Source organism: Arvicola amphibius, chromosome 12 (genome assembly GCF_903992535.2).
Source record: "Arvicola amphibius chromosome 12, mArvAmp1.2, whole genome shotgun sequence".
NCBI classification, from domain to species: Eukaryota; Metazoa; Chordata; class Mammalia; order Rodentia; family Cricetidae; genus Arvicola; species Arvicola amphibius.
The window spans coordinates 164859459-164871904 of NC_052058.2; the positions used below are offsets into that span (position 1 = coordinate 164859459).

General features: G+C 55.5%; 1 protein-coding gene across 3 annotated transcripts; it reads left to right on the forward strand.

The window, feature by feature from the left end:
• The first annotated feature begins 1749 nt into the window (after positions 1-1749).
• On the forward strand, positions 1750-12027 carry Lrrc32 (leucine rich repeat containing 32). Of its 3 annotated transcripts, none has more exons than XM_038314249.1 (3): positions 1750-1877; positions 5823-5917; positions 10104-12027. In XM_038314249.1, the coding sequence occupies exons 2-3, from the start codon at positions 5831-5833 to the stop codon at positions 12009-12011; spliced, it is 1995 nt and encodes a 664-aa protein (XP_038170177.1). In that variant the 5' UTR covers positions 1750-1877; positions 5823-5830; the 3' UTR covers positions 12012-12027. The 3 variants fall into 3 exon arrangements, with proteins under 3 accessions (XP_038170177.1, XP_038170175.1, XP_038170176.1); XM_038314247.1 differs by lacking the exon at positions 1750-1877 and adding an exon at positions 1891-2472; XM_038314248.1 differs by lacking the exon at positions 1750-1877 and adding an exon at positions 2569-3019.
• Positions 12028-12446: the final 419 nt, after the last annotated feature.

A 12446-nucleotide genomic window follows, 5' to 3' on the forward strand; every position in this document is an offset into this window, starting at 1 on the left:
GATCAATCCACCTTCCTCTTCCCCCTCCTCAGCCTCACATCTGCCCACAAGAGAGGCAGCTGAGCAATTTTATTTCCCAGTCTCCCAGGGCCCACCAGGGAAGGGGGTCAGGCCCCTCACTGGGTTTCTAACCAAGGCCGTCTTGTGTTTTATGTTTTATGACGTCTGCAAGCCGCCTTCCCCGAGTCACACAGCATGACAGCTCAAGATGGGGCTGAAGAGTTCGGGCTTGGTCCTCAAGCCCAAGAGACCTCCGTAGCGGTGAGCATGCTTGGCTGCCCCTATATCTCCTATCTCTTAGGGAGCCCCATCCGGGCACTGAATACGATAAGGCAGAACTTCATGTGCTTCCTAACCACAACCGCAGACTCTGGGGGCACAAGGGAAGCAGGCGGCTCATCCTGTAGCCCTGACGCCAGTCCCACCCTGCCCCCACCTTAAGCCAAGCTCTAGGGCAAGCAAGACAGCATCAGGCCCTAAGAGGTGAGCAGCACTGCCTGAATCTCTTTGTCCATCCCTGTTCCGCTCACTCTGCAGAGTAGCCATGAAGCCCCTTCCTCTAACCGAGACCCCAGGGACACGAACCTGGTGTCCGCCTGATTAACGCTGCAGATGGGGGGGTGTTCTCTTAAGCCTCCTGAGTGCTCGGCCCCTGCCTACATTCCTTTCTTCCCTTACCGGCACCACAACCAAAATGCAGCTCTGACATCCCGGCGTTACACAGAGAAACTGAGTTCAGTCTGACTAGATAGTACAAAGAAGTGCGGAGGGATGAACCAGGACTCGGGGAGCCCCGAGGTGGCTGGGCGGTGGGGTCGGGGAGCCGGAAGCTTGCCTACTCTGCCTGACCTTACTGCATGCTTCACCTGCAGCCCCAGCCGACTCCACTCCTCATAGTAACAGCGGCTGCCTCCTTCGCGAAGCTTTCCTTGACCTCAGGTCAGGACCCTGGGCACCATGAGACTGACTTGGCGCTACTCATTTTCACGCTGTTAGGATGGGGTGGATGGCGTTCTCCCAGCGCTGTGACCATCAGGGAGAACATTGTGACTGAGGAGCCAGGCCTGGAGGACAGCGGTAACACTCTCCTCTCAGTCCGTGCTCCAGGCAGGGTGTGGCGCCAGTGACTGAGAAGGGCCAAGTATCTCTTTGAGGAAGTCCTAAGACTCGATATGCAATTTAACCTTCCCGATCCTCGGGTCCCCCAACTATACACGGGGGCCTGGCTAGCCTTAGCCAATTTTTTTTCACATATATTTACGGTCATATCACCCCTGCCCCCCACTCCGCAACTCCCAGCCTCAGTTTCTCCATCAGTTAGCTAGGAACTTTGACAGGCTCGGAGATGACTTAAAGACAGGAGAGCCGAGGTACGGGGAACCCCCCTCAGGGCCGTCCCAGGGCCAAAGAAGGGTCACTTCCTTCCGTGCCAGCGGTTGTCAGTCACCTCTGGGTGGCCGCCGCCCGGGTGCAGCGGCGCCAGGATTTCCTCCGCGGACCTCGGACTCCCTGACCCCGGGCCTCGCGGGCCCACGGCTGCACGTGCGGTCGCCCCAGCAGCCTAAGTTCCTTCGTTTTCCTCCTCCCTCCCGGGGTTCTTCCAACGCTAGCATGGACCGGGCGATCCCGGGCCAGAGGGGATGGATGCAGACTCCGTTCCCAGATGTCGCACAGCTGGAGAGGCGGCGTTAGGACCCCGCGGCTCGGAGTCCCCCTAGGGGGCGTGGCCGGGCGGGGAGTGCGATTTAAAGGGCGGGCGCCGCCCCCTCGCGGCCGGCGGGAGCGGCGCTGCAGCGGCCCGGGGCTCGGCGGGCTGGACCCCGGCGGGCTGCGCAAACGATGTGCCGAGGAGCCAGGCGGCGGCGGCGCTGAGCCAGGTAGGGGCAGCGGACAGCGGCAGAGACTCGGGAACCTGGGCCGGACCCAGGTCTTAGTCGATCTCCCCCGGAAGGGCTCGGATGGGTGGTCCCATTTGACAGCTGGGACAATCAAGGCCGGAAGTCCTGGACGTGCCTAGGAGCACACAGTGGAGCTAGCAGAGCAGGGTTTGAATTCAAGTCCTTCCCGAGACGGACATGGACTCTCCAGAGCACCACTGCTGTCTTTGGAGGGGATACCCCAGCGCTCTTTGGAGAGACATGAAGCAGACCTGCTTTATGGGTGATAGATGGGAGGCATCACCGCTCCACCTCCACCCTGACATTCCGCATCAAAGCCACATTCCTTTGGGTTAAGGTCTGATTCCCCTGAGATGTGGGATGGCTCCAGAAAGGGCTGCCCTAGTGATTCACTGCCCTGTGAGTCTCGAAGCTGCCCTCCCAGGCCCCCTCTGCCAGTACGTCAGAGCAGACCAGAGCACTACCGCCCAGTGTGCTCCTGGGCTACGTAGGAGGGAAGTCTTGGCAGTTCTTTGGAGACAGAGGGGCTGGATTCTGACCCCGACTCTTCTAGTTACTGTACAAGTGACTTTGGGTAAGTCATTTCTACGAATCTCCTGTTCTCCAGGGGGCCAGTGGGGTCTGTGCAGCTAGAGAGCACACAGCACTAAGGGTCTGTGGGTCTGCATGAGTCCCCTGCCCCACATCTAAGGGCTGGGGATCAGGCACTTCGCCTTCCTGTGCCTCAATCTTCTGATCTGTACATAGGAATTGCAGTAACTCCCTCACTTGGTGGCTGTGTGGATGAAAACACCTGAGATCAGTCAAGGGCTTAGGAAAACGTGTAACCTCCTTGCAGAGTAGGGCATTATCTCTATCTGTCATTTTCTCTCTCTGTCACGCACAGAGACACACACACAAGCACGTACACCGAGAGTCTTTTAACACTTCTCCATGTCAGAATGCAGTCACGTGCCTGCAGACAGAGGACCTCTGTTCCTAGTGTACCTCACGGGGATACTCAGCCTTATTGGTCCCTGTACCATCTGGGAAGGACACTGTGGTGTCCTGGTACTTCCCACCTGGGCTAACGGTGGCAATGGGAACCGGTGTGTGCCGCCGATGGCAGACGGATCGCCCAGGTAGGAGAGGTGAAAGAACTTGCTAGTGGTGGGGCTGGACTGTGAGCCTGGATTCTAATGCCCCTGGTTCTCCCTGTGAGAGGCTGAAGGGGAAAGGCACAGCTGTGGCTTCTTTCTACCATAGTTCTGTGGTGCAGTGGGGGCTGTCCCTTCTAGACATGCAGAAGCCTCACGCTAGGGCAGAACAGGATTTGACAGAGCGGGGAGCAATGGAACCCCTGGGCATCTCCTCCTTAATCCCAGGTCTGCTGTAGGAGCTCCCGGGTACCGATGTCCTTTTGGCAGCAGAACTTCTGCCCTCGGTCAGCCGCTTGTTTCTCGAGAGAATTTTAGTGAGCATCTACTTGAGGAACGAAACAGATGAGAAATGGCTCTACAAATGGGCGTTGGGGAACTACAACACAATGGAGCTCGAGCAAGAGCATTCTGGGTAGAGGGAGCACAAAGCAGGCAGTGAAGGTACTCGGGTGGGACTGAGGAGTTGTTGGGGCTGAGGAGGTGGTAGGAAGAGCTGACGGGGGAGAGAGCAAATCCTGGATGCTCCTGGAGATTTCAAAGTGACTCCTGAGACCTGCCGTGTGATTTTGAAACATCGCTGACTGACATGTATGGAGCTGGTTGTCCCATACTGGAGGGAAGCAATAACTCAGAAAGTATAGTTGGCTGTTGCACTGAAGGTCGGCAACTTTGAACCTGGTGGGATATGGAAGGATGGGGGCAAGGGGACACAGGGAGTCGGGGGACCACCCCTCACCTGCATTTTCTGCATTGGAGACTCAAATGCTGGTGTGTCGTCTGGGGTGCTTTCCTTTCACGGGGTAGGGAAGCATATTGGGGTGATCTCTGTGCTACACACTGGGTTGTCCAAAGCTCAGCAACTGTAAGAGTCTGAAGAACACAGCCCCCGGGGAACCAGAAATGGCTTCCCAGAGGGAAAGGCATCCAAGGCACACTCCGTGAGGTGGGGAGGTAGGTATTCAGCCATCGGGGGAACAGAAGAAGGCATGGCTCGGGCAAAGAAAGGTACCCAGAGGTCCAAAGGAAATACATGTATTCAGGACCCAGAGAGGTGGGGGGGTATGATAAGAAGCAAGAGATGAAGGCCAGGGGTTTTCATTTAGCTCTGAGTATGCTAATGTTCAAAGGCAGGTGGGGACTGCTTTTGAACCAAAAGAACAAAATTTCCTGTGAACTCACAGCCTGCAAGTGAAAGGAGTGTTGTAGGGCAGGGTGGGCCCTGGGGGAGCCAGGCAGGAGAGTTAAAAGGGCCACTCTGGCCGAGCGGTCACATGTCTTAGCAAGATGAAGGTCCTGACACCGCAAAGGCCTGCTGATCTCCCGAGGCCACCCTCAGAGCGGCAGCTCTCATACTGAGCACCTTCTGTGGAGACCTTCGAGTGTAGAGGTAGCACAGACCCGGAAGCTAAGCCCGCCACTTCGCTGTGGTGTCTTAGGTGTGTGTATGGCTCAGCCTCTCCGAGCCCTGGTTTTGTTTTGTTTTGATTTGCTTTTTGTCATTTGTTTGGTTTTCCCCCTTCTATAAGATGAGAAGTGTAAGAAAAACGGAACCGAGTCCTTGTGGGGACTGAAAGAGTTAGTAATTGTCAGGTTTGACGGCCGAGGTCTGATAAGCTGTGGCACTCCCATAGACTATGTCCCGTTTATCCTCAGCAGAACTTGACGTGGTTGTCATCTACCTCCGGGAATAAGGTCAGAGAGACGATGGGACCTGTATAGGGTCACTCAGCAGGCACCTACTGGAGAGAGGAGGGAGCTGCCAGGTGTTCAGCTCTGAGTCCCGTGGTCCCTCCTTGTGAGTTGGCTGTGTCCGGGCTGTGATCTCCTCAGCCCACGCTCATTGCTATTTCCCAGCACAGAGCTAGATGTGAGGTGACATCCAGCATGGGAGCAACTGGATTCATTCATTCGTTAATTAATTAGATGAATCGGCTGATCTGTCTCCTCAGCACATGGCTCAAGTCCACAGGGATTCACCCCTGCTGAGGGCCTCCGGGGTCCTTGTGGGCCCCCACCCTGTTTACACGGCAGTGGTCAGTGAAAGTCGAGAGCTGGCTGGCAGTGTGCTGGGGTGGGGCTTCCTGTCCGTGCCCTGGCCAACCTCGAACAATGACAAAGTCTGAGAATTCCAACAGAAAGACAAAGGTCAAAATGAAGGAGCGTGAGGCCTTCCATTTGGAGCCCATGAGGCTGGGCTTGGGGCCTGCCTGGGGCCTGGGGGAAATGGAATTGAGGCCCGTCTCCCTCCAGCCAACCCCGCCCTAGGGTCCCTTTTCGTCTTGAGCACCCCTGATTTTAGCACTCTTAATTTTCTTCTAGTAGGTTGACCTTTATAATTTTTTTTAAATTACATTTTCTTGATTTGAAAGGAGCGGGTACGTGTGTAGAGATTAATGAAGTCCAGGGGTCAGTTTTCTCCTCCCTCGTGGGGGTCCCAAGACCAAACTCCAGCCATTAGGCTCGATGGCAAGTGCCTTTAGTCCTGAGCTATCTCAACGGCCTCGGGTGGGCCTTGGGTAAACCCAAAGCAGAGAAGTCATACATTGCTTTAAAAGTTTTGCTTCCTCTGATTAATGACTCAGCTTGGCCTCAAAGTCACAATCCCTGGCCCCCTACCCTGGCCCCGAAAGTTCTGGGCACCCCTACTTTCAGCCCCCCTGAGTCCCAAAGCCCAGATGCCTCTTGCTCTTAGCTGTGGTCTAGAATCTTCGAGGGAGGGCAAGTGGGTGCTGCTGGTAGTGTAGGGACCAGTGGTCTCACTATTCCTCTCTCCTCTCCTCCATAGGCAGAGCCATGAGCCACCAGATCCTGCTACTCCCGGCCATGCTGACTCTGGGCCTGGCTATCTCTCAGCACCGAGACCAATTGCCCTGCAGGACGGTAAGACACCATGCAGGCAGATTAAGGGTCCCTGTCCCATCCTTGTTGGGGGAAGGATGTCCCACAGCTCAGCGCAGGAGCAAAGGTTAGAGGACCCAGGAAAGGTTCAAGTTTTGCCTTGGTATTTGTTGGGCATACACTAGACTGTTCAAAAGCCTGCTTACACAACACTCTTGTTCCTTTTTTATACAAGGAACACTGGTTTGGAGGAGGTGAACCAAGATCATTCGGCCAGGGACAGAGGGACCCCCCTGGCTCTCTGTTCCCCATCTTCTGGGAGCTACTGGGGGAAAGGAGACAATCTGGGAAAGGCTCCCCTGTACTGATTCTCCTGGGCACAGCTCCCCTCCCTAGCTGGGCTCCTGGACTTGGCCTTCCTGCCTTTTAGAATTCCCTCACTCAGTACAGCCAGGTCAAATGCTGCCTTGCCCAGAAAGCCCCCCCCCCCCCGGCATTGCTGGCTGACTCCTTCGGCTGCTCCTCTTCTGGCTTCACGCCCTTCCACCTACCTCCATGCTGAGCAGACTGAGGATGAGGGGCACTGGGTGCATGGCCCAAGGCTATCTTATCCGGTAGATCAAGAGCCCCTAGGGGACAGAGGGCAGGCTTGACCTATTTCTGTTCTTTTCCTATTCCAAGCCAGGCAGATGCTAAAGACATTGTGACCCTGTGAAGGACAAGAAAATGATCCTTTAGGTCAGTGTTTCTCAACCTGCGGGTCATGAACCCCACAGGGGTCTCTGCAAATCAGATATTTACATTATGATTCATAATGGTAGCAAAATTATAGTTAGGAAATAGCAACAAAAATGAGTTTATGGTTTGGGGGTCACCGCACCATGAGAGACTGTATTAAAGGTCACAGCAGTAGGAAGGCTGGAACCACTGCTCTAGGGCATTTGTGAAGCAGACTTGAGATAGGAGAGGCCACCACCAGCTGCACTTGGGCACAGAATGACAGCTGCTTACAGAGGCCAGAAATGCCAGCAGTCCTTTCCTGGGGTCTGTGTGCCCTGCGGTGGCCACCACTTCTTCCTTGGAGGCCTCCTACGAGTCTTACAACCAAGGATAATGGCAGGAAAGGCTTCAGACATCACCCTATGTCCAGGGATTTGGAGGACTGAGGCCCTAGAAGGTGAAGGGTTTTGACCCAGCAGACAGAGAGCTGGGGGCAGAGATGCCCTGAGAAGCCTTCTATGACACACAGGAAAGGACTTTCTGAACCATCACAGAAAAGTCCTGTATGCACGCACACAGCAGCAGAGACTTGTGGCCCTGAGGGTAGAAGTGGCAGAGACCCCAAGGGCCCCAAGGGTAGAAGTGACAGAGTCTCAATTCAAATCCAGCTCTGCCTGCTCTGTTCATGGCCAGTGCTTCTTCTTACACAGGTTCCTCCTGTGTGTGTGTATGGGAAGTGGAGTTGGAAGGCATGTCCCTTTTCCCATCAGGAAGAAAACAGAGCAGTGGTTGATACAGCAGTGTGAGCAGGGATGCTAAACCGTAGCCAGGGCCCATCCCCTATCATCTCTGCACCAGAGACTCCTGGCAGTCCATTGGAGCTTGGAGTTAAGGGGGAAAGGATTCTGAGATGGGATTCAAGGAACCTCCTGCCCCAGGTGCTCCCTGGGCCTCTGCAGTACCTGATAGACAGTCTCAGGCTATGCCAGCTCCTGCCATGGTTCCTCCGGAGCTGGTGTCCTGGAGGGCTTTTGCTCATCCAGAGGGGAGGGTACGTGAGTGTGGGCTGGCATGGGAGAATGTAGCGTGTGCACTGCAAATGAAGGGTAAATTGTGCATGGTGGTGTTGTCCAGCTAGCCTGGGTACCTGGGTGTTGAGAGCTCAGTTTACACAAAAGGAAACTCGTGCTAGCATTGGGTCATTTTACTGCAGCTTATAGCAGGGTGCTCCTGTACACAAAGTGGCAAATAGGTATCTAATAGGAGTATTGTTGGGTCTCCTAGAATCTCAGTTAGCAGCTTTTCCTGGAAGTATAGAGCTAATCAAGGTACTTTATACAGAAGGCGTTCACACCAGTGCCCATGGCCAGACAGTGCCTTGCCTTGCCCCTCACCTTGGGGTCATCAAGAGGAGCCTCGGAGCTAGACCAGGCAGGAGTGGCAGACTTGTGTTTCTTCCTTGCTACCTCAACCACTGGATCCCTGTAGGGCCCAGGCAAGTCACTGCCAGGGCAGGCCTTGACTTCAGCATGTGGATAGCAGGTGGGCTGGTTCCCTTTGCTCTGATGTCCCCCATGGCTTTAATCTGAATATCTGGATTAGCTCTTCCTCCCCCCACCACCCCAGCATTGATTGAATCAAGACCTCAGCCCTTTACTTAAACACAGATGTCTGCAACTCATTCATAAAAGATATTTTCAGAGCCCTTCTGTGGGCCAGGTCCGAGACATCCATATCAATCAATGGAGTCCTTCTCTGCTCCAAGCTTACCGACTTACTTGGCCTTTGTTTAGGGGTACCAGGCCATAGGGAGAACACACAGTTGGAGGAGGAGCCTTGCTGTAAGAGGTGCTGGGTTCTCCACGAGGAAGTCTCATACAGCTCTGATCCACACGTGTCCAGAGATGGGCGTGGAAGAGTGTGGGAGGAGTGGCTAGGTATAATGGCAGCAAGGAGACTGGACTGAGGCCAGCAGACAGATTGGGCAGAGTCTGGATGGATTCTGCTCCATGCTGAGGCCAAGCACACCATAGGCAAAGTGGGTTTTGAGCAGTCTCTGGGCATTTAGCCGGTAGTTCAGTGGTAGGGACGGTTGGTGGAGACTGGCTGGGGGCAGGGGCTGGTTGTAGAAGCCCCACTATTTGCTAGGGAGGACTGGAGGACCTATAGTGAGAATCTGGAACCAGATAGAGGCATGCATTTACATATGACTCTTAAAGATGCGCTTTGTGGAAGGACAAGCGTGGCAGAAAGACCTATGTTCAAATCCCAGCTCCCTCCATACCATCTGGGTGATCCCGGAGACTCCCTTATCCTCTCCGATCTGAGCTTTGATAAAAATGTGTGATCCCATCAGATCACCCCTATACCTGGGGCTGTTGTTGACAGGGTAACCAGTCGGAAAGTCCTGATGTATAAAGTAGGTGCTGGGAGCGACAGTTAATTTGGGGGTAAAGGAACTGGAAGGTTGATGTGGCTTGGTAGTGGCCACTCAGCTGTCATCAGATAATGCCCATTGGGCCCTGGCATCATTCCTTTCCCCTGCTCGGTCTCCACATTCCTGCCACCTTCAGGCTTCCATGCTGGACCAGGCCACCGAAAGTGGGGCCACCGATGGGGAGGAGGTAGCAGCTGCAGAAAGTATTGTGTCCAGAGCCTACTCTAGGTCATAAGAGGAATGAGATCTGAGGCTGGGTGGACCAAATCAAAGTGGCCAGTGGGACACCCTGCCGGAGTTCCCAGCCCAATGCTGGGACTTTATCTGGGATGTGGCCACGACCCAGCTGTGGACCTGGGAGCTGTGGCCATGCTGCTTCTTGGCTCTGGATCACTCTGAGTGGAGCTTATCTTAGTTTCCCATAGAGCAGGACAATAATCAGCACATATCTATTCTTAGATTCGCCTACTATTTTGTCTATTACCTCCCTCCTGCCCAGCACCCACTAGACTGCCAGAGGCAGGGCCAGAGAGAAGCCTGGTGTTATTGTCTGGGTGAAGAAAAGGCTCTGGCATCCTGGGAGTCTGTGGGGAAGCCCCTTGTCTCAGTGAGGGTTTCTATTGCTGTGAAGAGACACCATGACCACGGAAACTCTTATAAAGGAAAGCATTTGATTGGGGTGGCAGCTCACAATTTCAGAGATTCAGTCCATTATCATCATGGCAGGGAGCACGGCAGTGTGCAGGCAGACATGGTGCTGGAGCAGGAGCTGAGAGTTCTTACATCTTGACTCAAAGGCAACAGGAAGTGGTCTGAGACACTGGGCATGACTTGAGCATATGAAACCTCAAAGCCCAACTTCACAGTGGCACACTTCCTCCAACAAAGCCACACCCCCTAATAGTGCCACTCCCTATATACTTAGGGGACCAATTGCATTCAAACTACTACCCTCCCCCCCCCCCCAAGCTTAGGGAGAGTTAGCCATTTTTCCTAGAGAGCACTGTCTGTCCTGTTCTACTGTCTTGCCCCTATTAATGCCAACTTCTCCACCACCCTTGCTCTCTCTAGGTGAACAAGGAGGCCTTGTGCCAGGGCCTTGGCCTCCTTCAGGTCCCCTCAGTGCTCTCATTGGACATCCGAGCTCTCTCCTTGTCTGGCAACAGGCTACAGAGCATCCTGGTCTCCCCCTTGGGCTTCTACACAGCACTTCGTCACCTGGACTTGAGCGTCAACGAGATCAGCTTCCTCCAGCCGGGAGTCTTCCAGGCCCTGCCCCACCTGGAACACCTCAACCTAGCCCACAACCGGCTGGCCATGAGCGCGGCACTGAACAGCGGCGGTCTGGGCCGCTTGCCCCTTCTGGCCTCCCTGGACCTCTCTGGGAACAGTCTGTATGACAGTCTGGTGGAGGGGCTGTTGGGTGAGGCCCCGAGCCTGCGCACTCTCTCACTGGCAGAGAACAGCCTCACTCGCCTGGCACGCCACACCTTCCGGGGCATGCCAGCCTTGGAGCAGCTGGACCTCCACAGCAACATACTGATGGACATCGAGGATGGCACCTTCAAGGCCGTGCCCCGCTTGACCCACCTCAATCTCTCCAGGAATTCCCTCACCTGCATCTCGGACTTCAGCCTCCAACAGCTACAGGTACTTGACCTGAGCTGCAACAGTATTGAGGCATTCCAGACGGCGGCCCCGGAACCCCAGGCCCAGTTCCAGCTGGCCTGGCTCGACCTTCGGGAGAACAAGCTGCTCCACTTCCCTGACCTGGCCTCATTCCCAAGACTTAGCTACCTAAATGTATCCAACAACCTCATCCGGCTCCCTGCGGGGTTGCCCCAGGACAGTGAGGACCTCCACGCACCCTCTGAGGGCTGGTCGGCCTCTCTACTGTCCAACCCCAGCCAGAATGCCAGCACCAAACCCCTCTCCCAGCTCCTGAACCTGGATCTGAGTTACAATGAGATCGATCTGGTTCCTGCCGGCTTTCTTGAACACCTGATCTCCCTGCGCTTCCTCAACCTCAGCCGAAACTGCCTGCAATCTTTTGAGGCCCGGCGTGTGGGCTCCCTGCCCTGCCTGGTGCTTTTGGACTTGAGCCACAATGTGCTGGAAGCATTGGAACTGGGCACCAAAGCCCTGGGGTCCCTGAAGACATTGCTCCTGCAGGACAATGCCCTGCAGGAACTGCCACCCTATACCTTTGCCAGCCTGGCGAGCCTGCAGAGGCTCAACCTAGGGGGAAATCAGGTCAGTCCCTGTGGGGGCCGAGCAGAGCCAGGTCCCCCAGGCTGTGTGGATTTCTCTGGGATCCCCACCCTTCGTGTTCTGAACATGGCAGGGAACTCAATGGAGACGCTCAGGGCTGGCAGCTTCCTCCACACCCCACTTACTGAGCTGGACCTCTCTGACAACCCTGGCCTGGATGTGACCACCGGAGCCTTGGTGGGCCTAGAGGCATCCTTGGAGGTACTGGAACTTCAGGGCAACCGGCTGAACGTCTTGAAGGTGGACCTACCCTGTTTCCGCCTCCTCAAGCTCCTTAACCTTTCCGAGAACCGCCTCAGTCACCTGCCTGCCTGGACACAGGCTGTGTCCCTGGAGGTGCTGGATCTGCGGAACAACAGCTTCAGCCTCTTGCCGGGCACGGCCATGGGTGGCCTGGAGACTAGCCTCCGGCGCCTGTACCTGCAGGGAAATCCGCTCAGCTGCTGCGGCAATGGCTGGCTGGCAGCTCAGCTACACCAGGGCCGGGTGGACGTGGACGCTACTCGGGACCTAACCTGCCGCTTTGACTCCCAGGAGGAGGTGCCCCTGAGCCGTGTGAGTCCCGAGGATTGTGGGAAGGGTGGGTTCAAGAACACCAACCTCATCATCATCCTCACCTTCACACTGGTCTCTGCCATCATCCTCACCACGCTGGCCACCTGCTGCTTCCTCCGCAGGCAGAAGTTCAGCCAACAATACAAAGCCTGAGGGATCTTCCTCGGTAGAGGGGGTCTGACTCAGGTTACACAGTGACCAGGGGCTCAGCATCCTGCATCCCACCGCAGGAACAGGTAGTTGCTTCCTAGGCTGTGGAGCCAAGACTGGGGCAGTTTGCAGAACAGAATGTACCAACAGCTCTCCGCTGAGCATCTGTTTCAGGCCAGACCCTCTCCTCTGACAAGAGAGACTGTCACAGAGCCAGTGACCACGCGATGTGGGGGGCCTGAGCCCCCCAGACCTGCAGTCCCCAGCTGGTCATGGAGAGCCCACCCTGGCTGGCTGTGTTTGGGCAAGAGAGAGCCCAACCCGAGAGATGGTTTGTCTGAGCCACTTCCACGCAGAGCTCTGTCGCGTCTGCTGATAATGACTTTCAGTCTCTCTGCAAATGAAGAACTTGTGACCAGAAGAGAGAGCCAGAACCTC

What these genes read in the sequence shown, in the direction of transcription:
- Lrrc32 (XM_038314247.1), top strand. Translation starts at nt 2,259, where the DNA reads ATGGCTCCAGAAAGGGCTGCCCTAGTGATTCACTGCCCTGTGAGTCTC. An exon ending in TACTGTACAAGTGACTTTGG is followed by an intron (nt 2,473 to 5,822) that starts GTAAGTCATTTC and finishes TCTCCTCCATAG; the next exon opens with GCAGAGCCATGAGCCACCAG. An exon ending in ACCAATTGCCCTGCAGGACG is followed by an intron (nt 5,918 to 10,103) that starts GTAAGACACCAT and finishes TGCTCTCTCTAG; the next exon opens with GTGAACAAGGAGGCCTTGTG.